The sequence below is a fragment of the Etheostoma spectabile genome, chromosome 16 (genome assembly GCF_008692095.1).
Source record: "Etheostoma spectabile isolate EspeVRDwgs_2016 chromosome 16, UIUC_Espe_1.0, whole genome shotgun sequence".
Classification (NCBI taxonomy): domain Eukaryota; kingdom Metazoa; phylum Chordata; class Actinopteri; order Perciformes; family Percidae; genus Etheostoma; species Etheostoma spectabile.
Window position 1 is genome coordinate 19,084,295 of NC_045748.1, and position 23,279 is coordinate 19,107,573.

A 23,279-nucleotide genomic window follows, 5' to 3' on the forward strand; every position below is an offset into this window, starting at 1 on the left:
TTTTTACCCAGGCGATAAGTGAGAGAAAACACTTCATCAGAGCTGGCAGGCCTGCAGTGGGCCTCATGGATAACAAACCTCCACCACTGGACTCCTGGGTGTAAACATGACAACACGGCCAGTCAAACCGGTTAAATCCTGTAGAGACACTTTACATTGGTAAAATATGGGTTTGTACCATTTGGTCATTCTTGTACAGAGAAACATGTTCAGTTAAAAATAATTCCCTTTGTCTACAGGAAATAGTGTGCCAAACATTTACATGTAATTGTTATGGAGGTTATTTGGCAAAACATTTAATAGATTTTGTCATTTAAGATGATATATTGTATGTCTGAAACTCATTATGGATTATGTATGACATCTGAAATAGCCTATATATGCAAACTGTGGTGACTCATGACTCCAAAGACTATATGACATGTGAAATTTGAATTTTACTTCTACATGCTACACAAGTATGATAACATTTATAATACTTGTAGTTTGCCAAGCTTAAGGCCTAAAGTCTATTCTATTAGATTGCTGTCCATCCCTATGGGTTCTGGGCTATAGAAGATTCTGATATAAAATCATTTTCTAACAGTTTTTGGTCAGTGTTTGAGAAAATTAGGGTTAGGGCTATCATCGGCCTATTCATCAAAAACATCCAAATAATTTGGAATTCAGTTTATTCTCGACAAAATTGTGCGGTCATTAGAGAATCCTCTCTATTCCATTTGTTTCATGATAGGCAAAATGGTATTGTAAATGTGTAACAAAGGACTGTTAATATTCTAAATGAAGGTATTTATATTGTAATATTTATTGTAATACCCATGTTATTAATTAAAGGTTATTGATGTGCATTAGCTAATACCGGTAAGTGATCCTACATTCTATACAACTCTGCTTTGCAGTGGTTCTTTTTGCATTGCGATGTTGAATGAAAAATAAAAATAAATGATGTGCACAATTTCTCATTTCTATTTGAATTTTCTTTTTGTATACAGACTGAATTTTATACCCTCTTCTATTTGACCAGTGAGTACTTGATACATTAAACAGCACTCACTGGCCAGTTAAACAACCCCACTTTTATGTGTTCGGAACACACTTAAATTAATTGGTAAAAGCAAGTGTCCTTGTAGGTATCTTTATTAGTTGTCCTTATGAACTGTGGACCCAGATTTAGTTTGGTTTTGTTAAAAGTCATATTCATCAGTAAATCACATTTATTGCTTGCAACAATGCACTGATCATACGAAGCAGAGATAACTGAGGATGTAAAGTTTCTGTACTGGATGGGCGGGGTCATTTGAACTGTTCTGCACTGACGTGTGCAAAGGCTCACAGGAAAATAATATGTGTTCTGATCGGTTTCTGTCCTTGTTAAAGTGTGTTTTACTAATGTTCAAGTAATTTTTTTGGGCGCGCATTTATGTTATCTAGTTTGGTATGGTTGATTTAGTGTTCACGTTTAGCTTCAATTATTGTCGCACCATGACCGAGACCCAGGTGGGCACTGATCGCTTCTGGGCAGTGTAGAGTTGTAGGTGGCTGATGAAAAGAATAAAAATCAGAAGCTGTTCGCTATTATCCATGCTGTTCTGTTGATGATGAGTTGTATTGTATGTGTTGTTCATAAAACAATACCGTCAGAAGGAAAAAAGAAGCATTAATGTAAAGAAATTACTCATGTATCAGTGACAAACTGTAGCCGGATGTTGTCATACACAGATTATGATCAGAACATTCAATATTCTGACTAGAATTTGAGTATGATAATGTACATTATGCAATTTATCTATAGATTATTTAATGTTTTAAATGTATGTTTCTTTGCATATTTAAAGCTATAGTGCGTAATTTGTGTCCCTAGTTGTTTCTGTGTAATGACGCAGTTACTTCTAGCCAAGGAGGATGCGTAGGATTTAAAAAACATGGACTCTTCAGAAGAGGTAATTATCTTCAATCGATTTTCTGCATGTAAAAGTCACAGGACGACACCATTGCTGAACATAGCCACACCGAGAAAAACAAAGAGTTTTGTGACTCATTTGACTGACATGCTTATTTTAGACATGACTATTAGTGATGATTTTTAGTAAAGACTACTAATGTAAACTTAAATTTTCTACTGCATAAACTTACTACTCCATGTCAACTTGACCTATTAAGTTATACCTTTTACACTGTGTTGGTTTCTGACTCTCAACACTCAAGTGATATGCAGGTTGTCAAACCTCTTACCTCACAACAGAGCTCCAAAGAGGCCATAAACTGTGTCAAAGTGCAGGTGCATTGGCAAAAAAAAAGAAACAGACAAATTTATTTAGTTATTCAATGGGAACAGTCTGGAAAACACACTAAACTGTTGAAACTAAAAAACAGGAATATGTAGAACTTTAAGAGAGGTTTCACAAATGTGTAGCTAGTGTTTTGGCTTGCAACCTACTATGATATGACCTAACTCTAAAGCAGACCATACATACTGAGCTACCCTCAGTATGTATGACCAATTCAAATTTTGCAATATTGCATGTAGGATAAGGATATGTAGGATAAAAACATTGCTTTGAAACTTTAATATTCTCATTACATTTTTCATAAATCAAAAATTTGGCATAAAGGGACTAAAATAATGTTTGGTTTATGCAAAATCATTGACTGTTACCCTTACACAAGGCATCAAGTGATCACACTTTTTCTGTGAACATCTCACTTTGTTTACATTAACATTTCTCTCTATTTAAGACCAAATGTATGGTGAATTTTCCACCTTATGTACACCCAGACAAGCTATCAAGGCAAAACCTTTAATCCGCAGTAGCCATGAGGAGTGATTGTGAACTTGTATGCTGCACACAGCCACTGAGAGGGCTTAAATGTGTTGGCATTAGTCATGTTTACTTCTGCAGGCTGCAGGGCTCACTTGCATAAGTGGTGGCATTTGAGATGCATGCATGTACAATGGGTTCACATATGTCAAGTCATTATATGTACTGTATATGTCTCATGTCAACTTGCTGCTCTGTGTTAAAGGGACTAAAACAATATTTGGTTTGTGCTAAATCAATGACTGTTATCCTTACATAAGGCATCTAGTGATCACATTTTTTTCTGTGAACATCTTACTTTGTTTATATTACTATTTAAGACCAAAAGTTTAGTGAATTTTCCAATTTATGTACACCCAGACAAGCTGTCAAGGCACAACCTCTAATCTGTAGTAGCCATGAGGAGTGATTGTGAACTTGTATGCTGCACACAGCCACTGAGAGGGCTGAAATGTGTTGGCAGTAGTCATGTTTCCTTCTGCAGGCTGCAGGGCTCACTTGCGTAAGTGGTGGCATTTGGGATGCATGCATTTACTATGGGTTCACATATGTCAAGTCATTATATGTATATGACTCATGTACTGTACATTGATGACCCGCCATGAATGAAATGTCATTTGTTTTCCGTCACAATCATCTAAAATTATGTATTTTTTCAATAGTTTTCATTACTTTTTATTTGTTATTTGTCTGTCTAAGTAGATGTACATTGACATGATGGCAATGATTGCATATGTGAGCCGTCAGACAGCCGCTATTAAAAAACAAAACCAGTAATTAGTTAAAAGCATATGTAAATTAGGTCAAATCAGCCCCCTTCACCACCTAATGAAAATGTTTAATTTAAAATAAGGAGGCTACGCTATACTCTTGTGGAGATCACGAAGCATAAATTAACAAAAATGTTAACTGATATTAGATTTCTTGCATCAGAAAGGAAAAGAAGGACCCGCAACATAATTTCCATGTTCATATTGTCTGTACTTTTGGTGACTCAATTAGCTTTCTCATTTCTAAATCCATCGGTATTATTTAAAAATAAATCCTCATTGCTGAATCTTCTGATTTCAGCATGGTGATTTAGAGCGCGGTGATTTAAAGCAGTTGTCAGTCGTGTCATGTCATGGCTGTCATGTTAACCTAAAGTCACTGAAGGTGAGTTGTGTGGTTTTTTTTGGTTAATCAAGAAAAAAAGCATACGTCAAAATATAAGTGGAAATTATGGACAGTCATATCTTCCTAGCGGGGAGAGAGAGAGGAGGGCCGAGCAGGGCCTTAGTGACATCTCCAAACATGTCAGCACAGCACATTGGACAGCACAGCCCTGCCCTAGGAACCAAACCTCAAGATCAGCAAGGGCAAAGCTGTTTTCTCATTGCCCCAACAGGAATCTTTAACAAAGAAGATTCCTTCCACGAAAGGTTAAACCAGGTATTCTCTACAGAGGATCCCTTGCGTCTTCTCATTTGACACTCAAGCTTTGGATTTAAACCTTTCGTACACTCAACCATGACCGTTTCAGTCTTCTCCAACCTTGGGTTTATCCGCTCTCTGACTGTCCTACTCTTGATGTTGACTGGTTTGATCTTGAGCAGTCCCATCAGGTCTCCTGAGAACCATCACAGGGTGTCCGTCGGTAGGGATGTGGATGATAATCAGTTTCTCAATGCACAGGACTTATTGAGCCAGTTTCTGTCCACAATGAATCGCACAGAGCTGAGGAGGCCCCAGCCCAGGCCCCTGGCTGCCCGCAAAGAGCCACCAGAGTACATGCTGGAGCTGTACAACCGATTTGCCAATGACCAGGCTGCTATGCCCTCAGCCAACATTGTGCGCAGTTTCAAGAATGAAGGTACAAACTGTCTTTGTTCAACACCACAAACATCTTGGGAAATGTATATATTGCATTGAAAAAGTAAATATTACATGTAAGCCCCTTTGAAAGATTAGCATTCAAACCATTGGGATCAGGTTTGATATTGTAATAATTTAATGATTTGCAAAATTGGATTGCTTTGATTTAGTGCCGTGAATCTAGAAGTGTGTTAATTGTTCTGATTGAAACAATGAAGCTGCACATGAACAAAGCCTTGACGATTAATGAGTAATACAATTCTAACTAATCCAAAACATATATGTGTATCTGGTTGTGAGTTTTGCCCACAGAAACATACAAAATGCATTGAGACACACTTCTTGATATTTTAATTTCAGATCCCTCCCCCTACAGTATAACGGCCAGGGGTGTGAGGATACATCCTCTGCTATTCAACATCTCAATGCGCCACCATGAGCACATAACAATAGCTGAGCTTCGTATTTTCACCCTGTTCCAGAAGGCTCAAAGACCAAATGCTGGCATTGACTGCAAGGTGACCATCTACAAAATACATGAGCGCGTTGTTTGGACAAAAGAGGTGGGGAAAGACGGGAGAAGGAGGGATAAAGAGGAGGTGGTGGAGATGAAGGATTTGGAGGAACTGGTGACAAAGCATTTCCATGTCAAAGATAACAGCTGGGTGTCGTTTGACCTGACGCATGTGGTGGCATTTTGGCGGAAATCAGGGTGTGCAACTCACAGACTGGAGGTCCATATTGCAAGTCTGGGGTCAGAAGAGGAAGGGGCCAGACAGGAGGTCACAGAGCAGGGCCAGAGGTTGGTTGAGATTGATATCGACAGGAGCTTGGAGGGGAAACACAATGCGGTGATGATTATATTCTCAGATGATCAGAGCAGAGACCACAAACAGGATAAACAAGAGCTCAACCAGATGATTGAACATGAGAATGACCTTCCTGAAAATGTGGGCCGGAGCCAACAACATTTCTGGGGTCACGTTGATCACAATGCTGGCCACGCTAACCAGGACGAGCTGGACAAACATTCTCTCATGCAACTGAAGTCCAACCTTATCTATGACACACCTCCCCGAATCCGTCGCAATGTTAAGAGCGAGCCATGCAAGAGGACCCCTCTCTTTGTGGATTTTAAAGACATTGGCTGGGATTCGTGGATCATCCAGCCTTTGGAATATGAGGCGTATGAGTGCAACGGTGTGTGCAACCCACCCATGACCTCCGAGGTCTCGCCTACCAAACATGCCATAGTGCAGACACTGCTGAGTATCAAGAGTCCAGAGAAAGTATCGCGTGCCTGCTGTGTTCCCACTAAGCTGGAGCCGATGCCACTGCTTTATCATGATAACGGGGTGATCACTTACAATCACAAGTATGAGGGAATGGTGGTGGCAGAGTGCGGCTGTAGATAGTCTTGAAAACTATTACACAGAGATGGAAACTGTGCGCTGACGTTTTAATCATCATCTCAGAAAATCTTCTCATGTGCTTGTTTCCACAGAATCTAGGATCTCATACAGTGGTGTGTAAAGACACAAGTCTAGATTTATAGTTGTAAATTAGGGAATTCTGTGCTACATGATGTAAATTTGAAATTGTATAAAGGTAAATCAGTTATTATTAAGTGTAGAATATGAAGCTGTCTGTCTCATGATTTATTATGATTTTTTGCCGAATTTTGTATTTTACAATGCTTTTGGATAAGTTCTGTTAATTATATATTACAGGCCATATTCTTGCAAATGTGGCATCAATCCCATTCGACACAGTAACGGAGAAGACAAGAAAAAAAGAAAGTTATGATAGTAAATGTGAGGTGAGGAAAAAGGTTTGATACTGCAGCACTGAAATCAGTTACAGTGACAACCTTTTGAATATTTTGGAAATATGTGTGTGAGATCTAAGTGCACCTAAGCACAAAAAATGTACTCTGAGTGCAAAATGTGCACTCTGGGTTATTTTAGTGTTGGAACAGAATATACTTGATAGACAGAATGTTCCACTGGCTGTCTTATTGCAACATCTAAATGTATTATTGCTGACTTTTCATCACAGACCTTGCTCAAAACTTCTTTTATTCATGTACATTTTGTTCTGGCAGGAATTATTCCTTATGCAGAAGTTGAGAAGCTCCAGATTTTTCAAACTAAATTGAAAAAATATATACATTTTAGGGTAGCCACCAGATAACAAGATACGATAATTTGCACTACTTATGGGATGCTGTATTTTTTTTAAATATGAAAAGTCTCTTAAATAAGACATGCTGCAAATTTGTAAATGGTATAATTTGTTTCTGTGCCCTGTGGCATGTTGGAGCTGCTGAAATGATTTAAAGAATGTGACATTTTTCCTCTTATTTGCTTGCCAAATTTGAAGAAAATAAATTTTCTCTGGCTTTGACCTGGAGAGGATTTTCACTGGGTGTTGAAGCTCTCCTGGGCTTCTTGCCTACAACATGAACAGTTTCTCTTCCTTAACATTGCTGTCAACTGCTGTGAAATCTTTACTCACATCCCAGCCATTCATATCCTGCTTTTGGTTGTCACACCAATAATAATGTTATTATGGTTGTAAAGAAATAAAAGATCTGAAAATAAATACAGTCATTGAGCAAGTTCTGATCTCTTGTACACCCAGTTTCATTGTCAGGTAAACACAGCATTCCCTGCCTAACAACCTTAATCCCCATTCCTCTAGCACCACATGCCTGGCGGGCCTCTCTCTGCCTGCTTCCATGCCATAGTGATAACGGGGTGTCAGAGCCTGGAGTCTTGTAGACCGTCACTCAGGATGAGACGCCACTCCAAGTGGCAGCATTTGTGAGAAGGTGGTGTCAGATTCCTGCTCTCCAACGCCAACATGCTCTATTGACAATCCTTCCATTTGGTTGCTCGGTGCCCTCTGAACCCTCCCACTTCCTTTTTCTGACACTGGCATGCTGACAACCTTATCAAGACCACAGCAACAGTACAAGTGGAAAAAATACATGTCACATCATCACCTAGCTTCTGCTGTTAACAGACGGAAGCAGATAACAGTAATGGAATAACACTGTGGAACTTTCTAACTTAATAGGATCCTCACTCACACATTTCCATAGGCCAAGTGTGCAGGGCAGAGATACTGACTGGCAGTGAACAAATTGATTTTCCAGTGTTGAACTAAAGTTTTAATGTTTGGAAAATATTTCTAAAAACAGCAGTATTCCTAACTTTGTTCAAAATGGCTCGTTGCTTTAGTTTAAGGACTGTACAAAAAGATTGGGGTGAGGAGAAGGGGCGGAATCTTATGTATCGTTATACAAAAATGATATATAAGAAAGTTTCTCCTTTTGACTTTCACATTTAATTTTTCAGCTTGTTTTGTCAGATTGAACTCTCTTCAATATATTCACTATGCATTATTGTGGGTTCATAATGTTCTATGTTCTGTTATGCTGAATTTAATTTATGGATAACAGAAGCATATCAATAAAAGATACAAAAACACATACACTCCTCCAAAATATTTAATAATTCAGCATTACAAACCCAAAATTATGTTTATTTTTCTTACAGTTGAAACTATAAATGTGTTTTTATGAAATACATAAACAAAGCAAAATTAGATTTATAGTAGTCCAAACCTTGGTTCATATGAACATTTCACATCTAAACCTTAATCTGCCATTGAAACACTCCTTAATGTCTGCATACTTCATTCATGGTATTGGATCTTTCATGGTAATGGATCACCACAAACCATTTTAAATATTTATGACATTTGCTATTTGGGTAATAATTTCTTCAAAAGTAGAGAAATGTATGACAGGTCAAGCACACCACAATGACAAATATTTTCACTGTTGATGAAAAAATTGCAGTAAAATCTGCTTTTACACAACGTCTCATTCCTTTTAACTTGTTAACGCGTAGGCAACAAAGCCTTTGATGTTGATGGGAGGAAAACTTTAAATAATAAAAACCCATGGTTAATCTCATTGGGAGATATGGCAGAGAGAGTGAAAGAGATTTGGACAGGGGAGTGTTTTTATTACTGTAATGTCACACTCTATGATAACCACAAGGGGGAGACTTTGTATTACAGTAAAAACTATCACACCTCTCCATTTCCTCCAACCTTTTCAGTAGGCTACTATATGTACTCTGTCATCTTATCATTGTGTCATCAGGTACAGTTCAAACAGCCAACTTTACACTTTGCAGCCTTAAGCCCCAGTAACCAACCTACGCTGAAATACTGCCCATACAACTAGATTTTGATTCAGGAGGAGCTCTCTAAAAGTATTGTCTCAAGATGAGACAATGCTATGGCGAGTCTTAAATGCCTTATCACTTCTGATAATTTACTTTAGGGAAGCATGTTCTACAAACCAGTTGATTTGAGACGCAGTCAAATTGGGGTGTTTCGGGGCCCCGCTGCAGTTTTACCTCTTTGAGCAGTTGGTAATCTGGCACTAATTGGTCGTTTTTTAATTGGAATTTAAACATTATGATTGTTTGAGTTACTTAACTGTTGAATACATAATTAAACCATGGCTTATTTTTGATCATTCTTGATCAATTGGAATAAAAAACAGTACATTTTCAGAATTACTTATATATCTGCTACACTGCAATGCACACTCAAAGTGGCAAATATGTAGCACAGAGCAGTGAGACAAATTTTTAGGAAAAAAATTAACTGGTTCATTATGGTAAAATATGCATATAGGTACTCTCGCTAACTTTCTTCTTCTAACGTTTTATGGCAGATGGCAAACAACTTTTTTGTGTGCATTACCGCCACCTTCTCACTCTAAACATAATTTATATTGTGTTTTTTATTGGTAAGGGCTTGCAAACAGGTGGGTAACGTTAGGTTTCATTTTTTTCTGCAATAAGTAAAACAACAGAGACACGCCTGTCACATGTTAACGCGTGCATGCGCAGTTCGAGCGTGGTGGGTGGAGAGGATTTTTGTTTATTGTAGTGGTTAATGTTTTGTTATATTATTGTGAATACATATTTTTTACAGTGTAGTGTAACAAGGGCAGCAGATAAACAGGTACAGGTACACATTTAGCTAATGTGATATTGTAACATTTCACGAGGTGACGTTAGCGGATTTGGGTAGAAGGATAGCCAGCGAGCTAGCGTTGAGGTCCTTGTACATGGTACTGTAGTTAGTTAGCGTGGATGCTACCAAGCTAGCAAAAATGCAAGCTAGTTTACGCTAACCGTCAGATAGCGTATGAACATTTAGCTAGGTAGCTTAAGCAACTCGCTTATCATATTGTACCACTGGGATTAATGCTACTGCGCGGATAAATCACTGTAAGTCGAGTTTGTGTTTGATTAAGGTTATGATAGGAGACGAATGCTTTATAAAGTAACGTTAGCTAATAGTTCAGCTAACGCCCACAGAACCACTCATTAACGTTAGCTGAGCAATGTTATCTGTCTTAATGCTCTTCAACAATTGTATATTTGTTAAACATATGCACTTATTTGGATAGTCGTATATAATTACTGATCATTATAATTTAGGTCAAGTTGGGTTGCACACTACTGAGGCATTGTTAGGAAAGATACCTTAACGTGTTTATTAGTTAGCTAGCTCTGCTAATGTTAGCTACGTTAACGTTATCCATCTGGGATAACGTTAGCTTTCTTTGTTGTAAAAATGCTCTTTAAAATCTAACGATAATCTAATGTTCATTGTATCTTAATTTTAATAAAATAACCCCACTATATCAATAGAGTAAAACACCGTTTTTGGTGCCATTAAAAACGTTTTGTTTTGCATTTCAGTGTTTATTTAAAGGCTATATTTGCAGAGGACGACCAGTCAGAGCTGTGAATGAATGCAGTGGTTGTCAATTTGTAATGTATGTTGAAAGCAAAAGTTAAACACATGTCACACTAAGATGAGTATATTTGCAGTGTAAGATGGCAAGACAACCTAAATAAAATATGTAGGCTATCTGTAGAGTTTTTAAAAGTTGCCCAAAAACCCTTTTCTGTAGTTGCTGTGGCTAAAGTGTTATTTGTCATTTTAAAGGTACATTATTGACTTCATAGAGAGCTGAACATGATCCCTCTCTTCCTACACTTGACATTAAGTCAGGGTGATACATATATTGTACATTGAGTGTCACTTTATGTAATGCAATGTGAATTTTGTTTGGCACACCCATCTAAACTAATTTTTATAGCCTATGGTCATAAGACTCTACTCTTTCTGTTTTAGGTTGCTAAGCTCGGGCAGCATTCGATCAATAGTACTTTCACTTTGACGCTTCTACTGATAAAAGGCATAGAAGATTCCACTTTAAAGTCTCCCCAAGGTTGAAACCTAAGGAGCAAGATGTCAATCACGAACACTCCCACAAGTAATGATGCTTGCCTAAGCATTGTGCATAGCCTGATGTGCCACCGACAGGGAGGTGAGAGTGAAAGCTTTGCTAAGCGAGCTATAGAGAGTCTTGTCAAGAAGCTAAAGGAGAAGAAAGATGAGCTGGATTCCCTTATCACAGCCATCACTACGAATGGGGCTCATCCTAGCAAGTGTGTAACCATACAAAGAACTTTGGATGGACGCCTGCAGGTTGGTTTAATATTAAGCTCCTTGTTATTGTACGAGAAAACACTACCTATCTCATTAGATCTTTCTCTCTGTGCTTTAGGTTGCAGGGCGAAAAGGTTTTCCTCATGTTGTCTATGCCCGACTATGGCGATGGCCTGATCTACACAAGAATGAATTGAAACACGTGAAATATTGCCAGTATGCCTTTGACTTGAAATGTGACAATGTTTGTGTCAACCCATACCACTACGAGAGAGTTGTTTCTCCGAGCATTGGTAAGTAAGCATCACAGGTTTGTTAGTTTTGACTAGATCCCATTGTTTTCGGTTATTGGTAAAAACAGAATGATACTAAAGACACGCTGAAGGATTGTGGGGTTGAGACAAGTCTACACAAATTCTAGTCATTATTTAGAACAGATGTACTCCTGATACCTCACATTCTAGTGATAATATGATGCAGTGATCTGGTTGAAAAATGTATAGCCTAGGTTCTAATTTTCACTCAGAATATTGACCTACATAAACCGATGAATGATATATCTGTTATTTTTCATGTTTTTGTAGACTTATCAGGGCTGACCCTTTCAAATTCAGGTAAGGAGGTGCCAAATTGTTCCTGTTTGCATGTTAAAGATTTTGTTGATGTCCATTAGTCTTACCTAATGTCTGTTGCCTTCATGTAGGTTCACTCTTGGTAAAGGATGAGTATGACTATGACAACCAGCAATCTCACTCAAGCTCTGAAAGCCACCTGCAGACTATCCAGCATCCCCCGGCAAGACCCGGTCCACAGGAGATCTTCATCAGCCAATCTCTACTCACCCCATCAGAGGGCAGTGGTTCAGCTTCAACCTCTGCTTTCTCTACCATCAGCGTTGGACCATCAAGTGAGAAACTACACCGGCACCACACATGCAACACGCAATGGAAGATACAGGCTGTGCAAGTTTTTGGCAATCAGAAATAAATTTATGTCATCAAGTAAAACAAATGCTGTAAATATATTAATTTTGTATCCTTATACAAGTAGGTTCAGGCAATTTCATTTATTTTTAAAAGAATTGCCTGTTGATTAATTTGAAATTTTAGAGTTAATTTGCATGTAATAAACATTTTTTAAATTTAGCTTTATAATCTGATCTACCACACAGAATTCAAGTTGGCACAGATTTGGCAACACATCTATTTATTAATTTATATTTACAGACCCTACCGCCAATTGGAGCAGAAATGGCAACTTCACCGCTGCAGTGCCTCAACATCAGAACGGGCATCTACAGCATCATCCACCCATGCCTCACACAGGGCATTACTGTGAGTTGATGGAAAAACAACATTTTTCTGCAGAAGTCACATTAAGCCTTATAAATAGTACATATTCTTTCTTTTATTCAATGGAACCTCCTAAATTGATTTCAATATTAAGGGCATTTACCAGATGTAAAAATTGATTTGAAAAATGGTTACAAGTGACGTAGGCGGTGTCAATCAAAACTTTTTCTCCCAGCAGACTTTCTCTTTTTTTTATACACCTGTTAATGCATTATACACTCACCGGCCACTTTATTAGGTACACCTGTCAACTTCTCGTGTACCAGACTTAATTTCTAAGCAGCCAATCACGGCGGCAACTCAGTGCATTTAGGCATGTAGACATGGTCAAGAGAATCTCCCATGTTCAAACCGAGCATCGTATGGGAAGAAAGGTGATTTGAGTGACTTTGAACGTGGCATGATTGTTGGGGCCAGAAGGGCTGTCTGTATTTCAGAAACTGCTAATCTACTGGGATTTTCACGCACACCATCTCTAGTTTTTACAGAGATGGTCCGAAAAAGAAAAACATCCAGTGACGGCGTTCTGTGGGGCGAAATGCCTTGTTGTGCCAGAGGTCAGAGAGAATGGCCAGACTGGTTCGAGCTGATAGAAGGGCAACAGTGACTCAAATAACCACCCGTTACACCAAGGTGGGCAGAAGAGCATCTCTGAACGCACAGTACGTCCAACTTTGAGGCAATGGGCTACAGCAGAAGAAGACCACATCGGGTGCCACTCCTTTCAGCTAAAACAGGAAACTGAGACTACAATTTGCACAAGCTCTACGAAATTGGACAATAAGAGTTGGAAAAACGTTGCCTGTCTGATGATTCTCGATTTCTGCTGCGACAGTCGATGGTAGGGTCAGAATTTGGCGTCTACAACATGAAAGCATGGATCCATCCTTCCTTGTATCAACGGTTCAGGCTGGTGGTGGTGGTGTCATTGTTGTGGGAATATTTTCTTGGCACTCTTTGGGCCCCTTGTACCAATGAGCATCGTTGCAACGCCACGCCTACCTGGTATGTTTTGCTGACCATGTCCTCCCTTTATGACCATAATGTACCCAACTTCTGATGGCTCTTTCAGCAGATAATGCGCCATGTCATAAACTAATCATCACAGACTGTTTTCTGAACATGACAATGAGTTCGCTTGTACTCAAATGGCCTCCACAGTCCCCAATCTCAATCCAATAGAGCATCTTTGGGATTGGTGGAACGGGAGATTCGCATCATGTGTGGCAGCCGACAAATCTGCGGCAACTGTGTGATGCCATCATGTCAATATGGACCAAACTCCCTGAGGATGCTCCAGGACCTTGTTAATCTATGCACGAAGAATTGAGGCAGTTTCTGTAAGGCCAAAGGGGTCCAACCCGTTACTAGCATGGGGTACCTAATAAAGTGGCCGGTGAGTGTACATATGCATAAGGGCTAATGAAAAATGTTTTACTGTGGTTGAATTGAACACTAGCCATGCATGTTCAAGATCAGCCTCAACCTTTGACATTTTATAAAATCTGGTCATTTTCAGCACTGTTACTGCAAAATATGTTCTTAAGAACAGGTGTAGCATTAGAATTGCTTGTTCAAAACTAATATTGACATGTTCTTGCAGGGCCTGTTCCCAATGAAATTGCGTTCCAGCCCCCCATATCCAATCACCCTTGTGAGTATGGTGTTGCAGATCGAAGTCAATCCACATATTTAACACAATCAATGTAACCCGTTTAACCTGTAGTTGTTTGTTGGGTTGTTCCAGCTCCAGAGTACTGGTGCTCCATTGCTTACTTTGAGATGGATGTCCAAGTTGGGGAGACGTTTAAGGTGCAATCCACATGTCCGATAGTGACTGTGGATGGCTACGTTGATCCATCAGGAGGGGACCGCTTTTGTTTGGGCCAGCTGAGCAATGTCCACAGGACAGAGAACATAGAGAGAGCCAGGTACTCCCCCACATACTTGGAGATATATCATCATTTAGTTAGTTTAAGCAATTCATTTTAACTGTATTTTTCTAGGTATTATAAGTGATTGAAAGTAATGCAGTGTCTAAGTAATGTCTCAATTCAGTGTTTACCATTTCCCCCTCTCCTTTTTTGTCCCTAGGCTACACATTGGCAAAGGCATGCAACTGGAGTGCAAAGGTGAAGGAGACGTCTGGGTGCGCTGTTTGAGTGATCATGCAGTGTTTGTGCAGAGCTATTACCTGGATCGAGAGGCTGGACGTGCCCCTGGAGATGCAGTTCACAAGATCTACCCCAGCGCTTACATCAAGGTGAGATTGCCGTACAATTGTCATACAATGAAACACAGATACATTCCAAGTAGGGGTTCATTCAAATTTACAAATTCCTGAATGCCCTTGGCACTGGCTACATTTATATGGACACCAATAATCCTGTCATAATGCGATTAAGGCTATAATGCAATAAGATGGGGCCATTGTAAAAAAAACAAAAAAAACCAAACTCTTATGTTAATGAAATAATGCTCAAGCTTAGAGGAGCCATAATTACAATAAAATATGTATAGCATCCCCTTTATTAACCTACTTTATTAATCCTGCAAGAGAAATTACAATTGTTTCACTCAATGACAGGCAGACAGGTCGGTTGATCCAGTCAAAATGATTGAGTGTCCATTCAATATTTTGTCACTTCAATATCAATATCCGGGTTTTAACATTTGTCTTGCCCCCTGCCAGGTGTTCGACTTGCGTCAGTGCCACAGGCAGATGCAGCAGCAGGCAGCAACAGCTCAGGCTGCAGCTGCAGCCCAGGCAGCAGCAGTGGCCGGGAACATTCCCGGGCCTGGCTCTGTGGGAGGCATCGCCCCTGCCATCAGTGAGTGTTCATGCTGCTGCACTTACCCTTCAACGAGTGTATTATTATGTTTTTCCAGACTAATGTCAGGGACTTTCTTACGGCACTAGAATTATAGAGCAGCATGAACAGAGGAAAAGCAACCAGCAGGCTTTATTTTTATTTATTTTTTATTATCTTAATGATGAAGAAAATAAAAAGTGGGATACAGGCTGTATTTTCAATCAGCATATCTTAACTCTGCTCCTTTTTTCACGTTTTCTTATTTATTGGAAAGCTGTAGTTAAGTTATTGATTTAGAGTACACACCAAGCAGTTTGCCTTTCTTTGTCTGTTTTTGTACTTGTACAAAATGTTTTCAGCAATGGCAATACTTTGTAGATGATGAAATAAAGTCACATATAGCTAACTTCACTACAGGCTAACATTAACACATTGGCTGGGCTTTAGCTTGAGGTAAAACATGTGGCCTGATCAGTGTAAGATATGTCTTTGACTGTAGTATTTTTCTACTTGGCTGTATGTCTATCTGGTATATGTTAAAACTTTTATTGCAAAAGTAACTTAGCTAACGTATCTCTGCAAGCTTTGGCCTATAGTGCCACATCAATCTAAAGCTTCTTCCTCTAATTCCCTTGCAGGTCTTTCGGCCGCAGCAGGCATTGGGGTTGATGACCTGCGCAGGCTGTGCATTCTGCGGATGAGTTTCGTGAAGGGCTGGGGGCCCGACTACCCACGGCAAAGCATTAAAGAGACACCCTGCTGGATTGAAATTCATTTACATCGAGCTCTACAGCTACTGGATGAAGTTCTGCATACCATGCCCATAGCTGACCCTCAGCCTCTTGACTGAGTTGAAAGACAAAAACTGAACAAAAGAAGAAAACAATCAGGCAATTTTTTTAACAGACCACCCCACCAAAGGCCTGGAGTGTCAAATGAGGACTGCAACTACAGGGATTCTGATAAGGTTGTAGGAGTACCAACAAGGACGTAAAGGCCGGCAGTATACTCCAAACACAATGCTTTTGAGTCAAGAGCTGCGAGCAGTTACCAGTATTATGAGTGAGACTCCAGGTCTGGTGTCAATGACTTTCATACAGCTGGAGCAATATAGGAAGTACATTGGGATAAATTGTAGTACTCTGAAAACATGCTGCCAAGAGGATGAAAAAGGAAGCCAGTATGCTGCCATTGTTTACCAATTGGAAGTTCAACACCATGAAGTTAACTAGGCGTTATGTCTCTCAATCTCAAGTTGATACACAAATACTCACATACAGATATGATAAAAGATGCTAATTGTATTTAACCTTGGTACTATACAAAATAAATCCATTACCACAACAGAGTGTTGGATGCAAACCTGTTATTTACCCTATCTGAACATACTAAATGTCATTTCAGTTGGAGTATACTGCCGATCCAGTTCTCTTCTATTGGCTCTCCGGTGCTTATATGGCTTCATGTAAGTGGAGTTTTTCACCTCACAAATCAGGATATTTATGTAAAAATCATGTTAATCATTATGTTTTCAAAAGATGTAATCTTAATTATTTTTCAATGCTGACCGTCCTTATTTTGCGTTAAAAATAAAATAAATATATATGTATGTATGTATGTATGTGTATATATATATATATATTATGGCCTGCCGTTTAGAAATAATTATATATATATGAAGTTTATCCATCTGAATATATGGAATGAAAGTCTGAATATATTGAATGGAAGTCTGAATATATGGAATGAAGTTTGAATATATGGAAATTGAAGTCTGAATATATGAATGAAAGTCTGAATTATGGAATGAAAGTCTGAATATATGAGAAGTGAATATGAATAAGTTGAATATATGGAATGAAGTCGATATATGGAATGAAGTTGAATATATGGAATGAAAGTCTGATATATGGAAAGAAAGTCTGATATATGGAATGAAGTCTGAATATATGAATGAGCTGAATATATGGAATGAAAGTCTGAATATATGGAATGAAAGTCTGATATATATGGAATGAAAGTCTGAATATAGGGATGGAAGTCTGAAATATGGAATGGAGTCTGAATATATGGAATGAAAGTCTGAATATATGGAATGAAAGCTGAATATATGGAATGAAAGCTGACGTCATTACGGCGCTGGCGCCATCTTGTGTTGTGGCTGATTAATCAGGATGTAAAAATGTGGACGCTATGAGTGAATCGCTAGCGGAATCTAGTGTCAGCTATTTGAGCAATGAAGAGATTATTAACACTCTGGCAAATGCATGTACGGGCCAAAATACTGGTAACCGTATCCAGTGCCCACACCATTAGCTTCCGTTGAAGTGTTCTTCTGCCGACATCTCCCAAAGAGACTCATAATTCCTTCAGAATGATGCATAATGTTCTTTCGGCAACGTTTTGTTGAACAGGATTGCTATAAGCACTAAGATGTCGCAATATGGAAATATGATCCTCAAGGTGAGCTATCTAATTTCCAAACTGTTTGTGTCGTTTGGAGTATGACCAGTTGTTGCAAAAAAAACCGCAGTTCAACAAAGTATTGGACTATTTAGCCGATGCCATTTTGTAAATCCAGTGAATTCAGAAAGGTATCCCTTTGGTGACATTTCTGTTCAATGTATTCCAACTTTCATTCCAATATATTCAGACTTTCATTCATATATTCAGCTTCATTCCCTATATTCAGACTTTATTTCTATTTCCATATATTCAGACTTCATATCTCTATATTCAGTATTTTCATTCGACCATTTATTAGACTTTCATTTCAATATCACTTCTCTACCTTATCGTCATTACCTATATTCAGCTTTCATCCATTTCTTATTCAGACTCTTCATTCTTCATTATTCAGACCATTCCATATCTATTAGACTTTATTTCATATATTCAGATTCATTCCATAATTCAGACTATTCCAATATTCAGACGTCATTACATATATTCAGACTTCCATTCCATATATTCAGACTTCATTCCATATATTCAGACTTCCATTCAATTATTCAGTTATTCAATATATCAGATTCATTCAATATATCAGACTTTCAATCCATATATTCAGACTTCATTCCATATATTAACTTCCATTCCATATATTCAGACTTTCATTCCATATATTCAGACTTCATTCATTTCAGACTTTTCAGATATTCAGACTTCCATTCAAAGATATTCAGACTTCAATCCTATATTCAGGACTTATCCAGATTCAGATTATCCATAATTCGATTCATTCCATATATTCAGATCATTCCATTATTCAGACTTCATTATATATTCAGACTATTCCAATATTCGACTTCCATTCAATATATCAGACTTTCATTCATAGATCAGAGGATAACTTCATATATATATATATATATATATATGTATGTATATATATATATATATATATGTATGTGTGTGTATATGTATGTGTGTGTATATATATATGTGTGTGTATATATATATACATATATACATATACATATATATACACATATATATATATATATATACATATATACATACATATATACATATATATACATATACATATATATATATATATGTATATATATATATACACACACACACATGTGTCTATATTCCCCCTAAATAGTTTTTACTGGTGTAAGAAGCATTTGAAAAGACTGTTTTAGCTGACCGTGGCTTCTCTTTCCACACCATAAAAGTTCTATTATTCTACCACCAGTCAAGGCCGTTATAACATTGAGAAGTGATTTTTTTTCTTTTCTTTTTCTACTGAAGTTTATTAACCTTTTTATGAATCAAGCCTATCAGTTTTATAAAACATTGTAATATTTATAATTATTATTTTTTGTATATGCCCACATAGTGTCCATTAGCACTTTATTAATTTGCCTAACTGTATTTTGTCTTGTTCATAATCTCTTACGTGGTATTCATTTAATTTCTTAGCAAAGTTAAAAAGTATTTCTTGCTGAAGGCCTTGGTGTTATCCATGGACAACGTGCTGCAAATAGTTTGCTAGAAATCTGTTTTCATTATCAAACACTCACCCACAGCAGGTTTGAAAGGTGTATTTAGCTCTGTTTTGGCAAAAACGATTACTGTTTGGGACATATTGAGTGGTGGTGTAAAAATGGTTAACACACATTTTAACCCTTGTCTGTGTAGGATGAAAGTACTGGGTAAACCTTTCAAACCTAAAGGTGGTAAATCTTTGATACTCGAAAGATGCATTTTGGGTAGAATGTCATCCCTTTAACATTGCTCACCACCAGTCATTTTAATTTGCGTATTACTTGGATAACACTTACCGTTATGTATTCTAGCCAACAGCTGAGTAAAGGAATGAACTGTGAGAGGAAGCGTAAGCCATATAGATGCCAAATAAATCCAATGAAAAGGTTATCAGACTCCAGTCGTTTGAGCGCTATGTCACTTGTAAATCTTAGTTTTAATTATCAGCACAATTGATCAAACAATATTTTGTTCTATTTTCAGGAAATACAAATTCCTGCTCATCTTAATCTTTACAATACATTCTGAATACGTACTGAGTTTGAATGATAATGGTGTTGGTATATGTACGAGTCTGGTTAAATAAAATACAATTGGCTAACACTATTGTTTTGGATTTTCTTTAGTGTGAAGAGGTCAAAATGATGAGAGGACACTTGACTTTGAACAAGAAAACGTTTATTACTGCAAAGACGAGTCACAAATTTTAAGAAAACAACACTAAGAAGCTAGCCTGAGCTGAGATCTGAAATATTCAGAAAACCAAACTACATGTGTCTTTAATAGTTTCTATATTCATCAATACGACACACTAAATGATAATGTCTTTATAAATATAAAAGTCCCCCAATTGTCCTTGTTTTTTTTATGTAAAATACACAATACAAATCACCTACACTCGTTGGTTCGCTTGCCAATTTGAGAAGAAAACGGAATGGCACACAAAGAGGGTCACATGAAATTTGTGTGTATATATTATATCAGATACTATACATTATCCCAAAAAAGGAAAAAGAAATCACAAAAGCACTTTAACCAACATATGATAAAATGTTCACCAATAGAACAAATCAAATAAGACACAAATAAATATACCTTTCAGTTTTTGATATATACATATTTTGTCTAGGGTAAATCAAAATCAAAACCTTCCTCAAATGCCACTGCCAAATGCTTGTGCTTGCATTAGAGCGTGCTACAGATGGCCACGACTCACTAGACTGTCAAATGGCACTTGAAAACATCCAAATACAAATCTCAAACAGGTCACAGCATTCAGAAAATATCATTTGACAAAAGAAACCACGATCATTGAGAAAACAATGCATAAGAGCATTTTACTTACAGTAACTCTCCTTGATCAATAACCAGTTATGTACAATAAAAAGCCGTCTGCAGATAATGTACCATGTGTAAACTAGTGTGTGTGTGTGTGTGTGTGTGTCTGTGTTTGTGTCGTCACATCCAGTCAATAAATAGTCCAGTCTGAGGACAGGTCTTTATGCTTCCCTGGTATCTTCTCAGTGGCAGCACCTGTGCAATGAAATATCTGCTCTGATAGCCTCTATCTGTAGCCCACCAGAGACCCAATAGTCACCCAGGCCATCTGCTCTGGCCGGGGCGAAATTAAAGGCACTGGAGTCTGCTATGGGTCAGTGAAGCTGCTGTTTTGTCGAGGTGAAGAGGCATCTCTTCGCTTTCTCTCCTATGACAAGTTAAGGAATAGCTTATGTCTTTTTTTCTGGTTGGAAATGGGCTCCTTTGCAAGCAGCTGTTACAAAAACAATCTAACTTCTCGATTTCAAAGAAACTGAGAAACAAAGTACAATTGTGTTGGCAGCATTAGCATTGGTCCAGTGTTAACCAGGCGCGCTTTGAGATGCAGAAAGCTGAATCACTGTCTGGCACATTAGTCTATGTATAACGAAAAGGGGAAATAACGGAATTGACGAAAAGAAAAAATGAAAAGAAAACACATGATAGGCGTGCAAGACCAGAAAGCACACCAAGATTTAAAGAAAACATTTTATAAGCCATTTTCATTTCAGGCACAAAATAAAACAAGTTTACATCTACAATCTTGTACTTCATTTATATGACAAGGGAGCTTAAATTCATATTTGAAAAAAATCATTCAGTGGGAGAAAGGTAATAGGATAGAAAAAGTATCCTGCAAAACCTTCATTCCTAACCAGCACACATAACCAGATTTACAACATAATTTAAAATTTGAAGTCACAGACAGAACCCCTTCCCTTTTTTATAACGTCATTTACAAAAATTCAGTGCATGTCAAGTGAGCTCTTGGTAATGGAGTTCATTTTGTCGCAGTTATGAGAACACAGATTTATGTGGAGCTCTGGAAAAAGAATAGGACGATCTAGGGCTTACATTTTTGTATGCATTCATTTTTGTAATGGTCATTTTCATTACTTTTCTTTGTGTTCTTGCAATTTGCATTGAACAGTTTAATACTAAAGGTCAGGGAGCAAGTTCATCATGGTCACAGACGGATATAAACAAAATGCCTCAGGCCTTACAACTTTCAGCTACTTATAGTTTATTGACCTTTTCTTGCAGACTTTTCAAACTGTTAAGCAATACAATAGGAAAGCCAGGCTTGTGTGCGCTCAACTCCTAAATCTGGTAAGCCAGACATTTCAAGCCAGCAGACTCAGAGTAAAGCTACAGTATGAGATGTGTACCCTAGGTTTAATGAGAAATGTATCTTTGGGCTTGCCGATTTTACTTTGCAGATTCCCCAAAGTGTCATGAAAATGATTCAGCAAACCATCTGTGAGAGTCCACTGACCCAGTAACCGAAACGACATGCAGTATTTGCTCTCCCACCCTCTTCTACTGCTAAGCACGTTTTCTACACAGGCACAAAGAAAAGAATTTGGCAAAGAGTCTGTGTGTACTTCTAGTATTTGAAGGAATCATTGGAGATACTGGTGATAGAGCCTAAGGAAAGCGATTACAGCAAATACAGTGCCAACCTGTTTTTTTTTCCTTGTTATTTTTAACCTTAATCAACCTACATACATGACTTCTAAAGAAAAACAAAACAACAACTAAAAACCCTCTGGTCCTCCTGTACAGTAGGTCTGCCGTTTCCAGTGGTATAATTCATGATTCATACCCATTATAATATTTTGTAATGCGTAAGCATCTAAACCAAAACACAATAAATATCAATAAATTAACATCTCTGCAGAGACATCGTGCAGACCATTTCAACAAGCATGAAAAAACAATAACAAAAATCATTTAGTAACAAAATTTTCCTATTTAGAGGATTAATCTCAATAATCTCCACAACACAGAATGCTATTACAGTTCAAGTATTAAGATGTAGTCTAATGAATCAGAAGTTAGTCCCCATGCCTTTCCCATTTCACAGTCAATGAACTAATTACAGAGGAGCTACAAAAAGAAAACAATCACGTATAAAGAAACAGATATATGTAGTGTATCATCATTATATATACTATACATATATATATCTATATATTTCTTTGAATATCACAAAATATCTACTTTTGGTCCACTGTACAAAGATGATCTTTAAACAGGGAACAAAGGATGAAAGCATTTTTATGGGCTAAAAACTGAAATGAAAATGTATCAGAGGTGAGAGAAAAGCAAAGCAGTTTTTCTCTATCGCGTTGAGAGTTGTGCAGTACAGTGGTGTGTGTGCAATAAGGTTTGGTGACTGTGCTGCACGCGTCAAAGGGCTGGCACCACTGGTTTGAGGTAGGGTGACTGATAGATGTGTTCCAACACAAGCACACAGACACACAGGCTTATATATACATGCACATGACAGCACATGAAAACACATCTCTCTCTCTTTCTCTCTCTCTCTCTCTCTCTCTCACACACAC

At 37.8% G+C, this 23,279-nt stretch overlaps 3 protein-coding genes across 7 annotated transcripts in view; all 3 read left to right on the plus strand.

Annotated features, from left to right (window-relative positions):
* The window catches only part of arvcfa (ARVCF delta catenin family member a), a 15,326-nt gene extending 14,364 nt beyond the window's left edge, over positions 1 to 962 (plus strand). Inside the window, exon 16 of the mRNA XM_032540022.1 lies at positions 12 to 962. Within this exon, the coding sequence (XP_032395913.1) occupies positions 12 to 104 (93 nt within the window). The 3' untranslated portion in view covers positions 105 to 962. The remainder of the gene's footprint in view (positions 1 to 11) is intronic.
* Positions 963 to 4,142: 3,180 nt separating this feature from the next.
* On the plus strand, positions 4,143 to 7,293 carry bmp10l (bone morphogenetic protein 10, like). The gene is made up of 2 exons (XM_032540281.1): positions 4,143 to 4,671; positions 5,034 to 7,293. Exons 1-2 carry the CDS (start codon positions 4,329 to 4,331, stop codon positions 6,086 to 6,088), a joined length of 1,398 nt encoding a protein of 465 aa, XP_032396172.1. The 5' UTR covers positions 4,143 to 4,328; the 3' UTR covers positions 6,089 to 7,293.
* A 2,261-nt stretch (positions 7,294 to 9,554) lies between these two features.
* On the plus strand, positions 9,555 to 16,986 carry smad4a (SMAD family member 4a). 5 transcript variants are annotated; one of them, XM_032539354.1, is made up of 11 exons: positions 9,555 to 9,652; positions 10,911 to 11,267; positions 11,347 to 11,521; positions 11,813 to 11,842; positions 11,932 to 12,135; positions 12,455 to 12,562; positions 14,184 to 14,234; positions 14,328 to 14,511; positions 14,675 to 14,843; positions 15,273 to 15,411; positions 16,032 to 16,986. In XM_032539354.1, exons 2-11 carry the CDS (start codon positions 11,028 to 11,030, stop codon positions 16,241 to 16,243), a joined length of 1,512 nt encoding a protein of 503 aa, XP_032395245.1. In that variant the 5' UTR covers positions 9,555 to 9,652; positions 10,911 to 11,027; the 3' UTR covers positions 16,244 to 16,986. The 5 variants fall into 5 exon arrangements, with proteins under 5 accessions (XP_032395245.1, XP_032395243.1, XP_032395247.1 ...); XM_032539352.1 differs by having other exon boundaries at positions 9,589 to 9,725; XM_032539356.1 differs by having other exon boundaries at positions 9,590 to 9,620.
* The last annotated feature ends 6,293 nt before the right edge of the window (positions 16,987 to 23,279 follow it).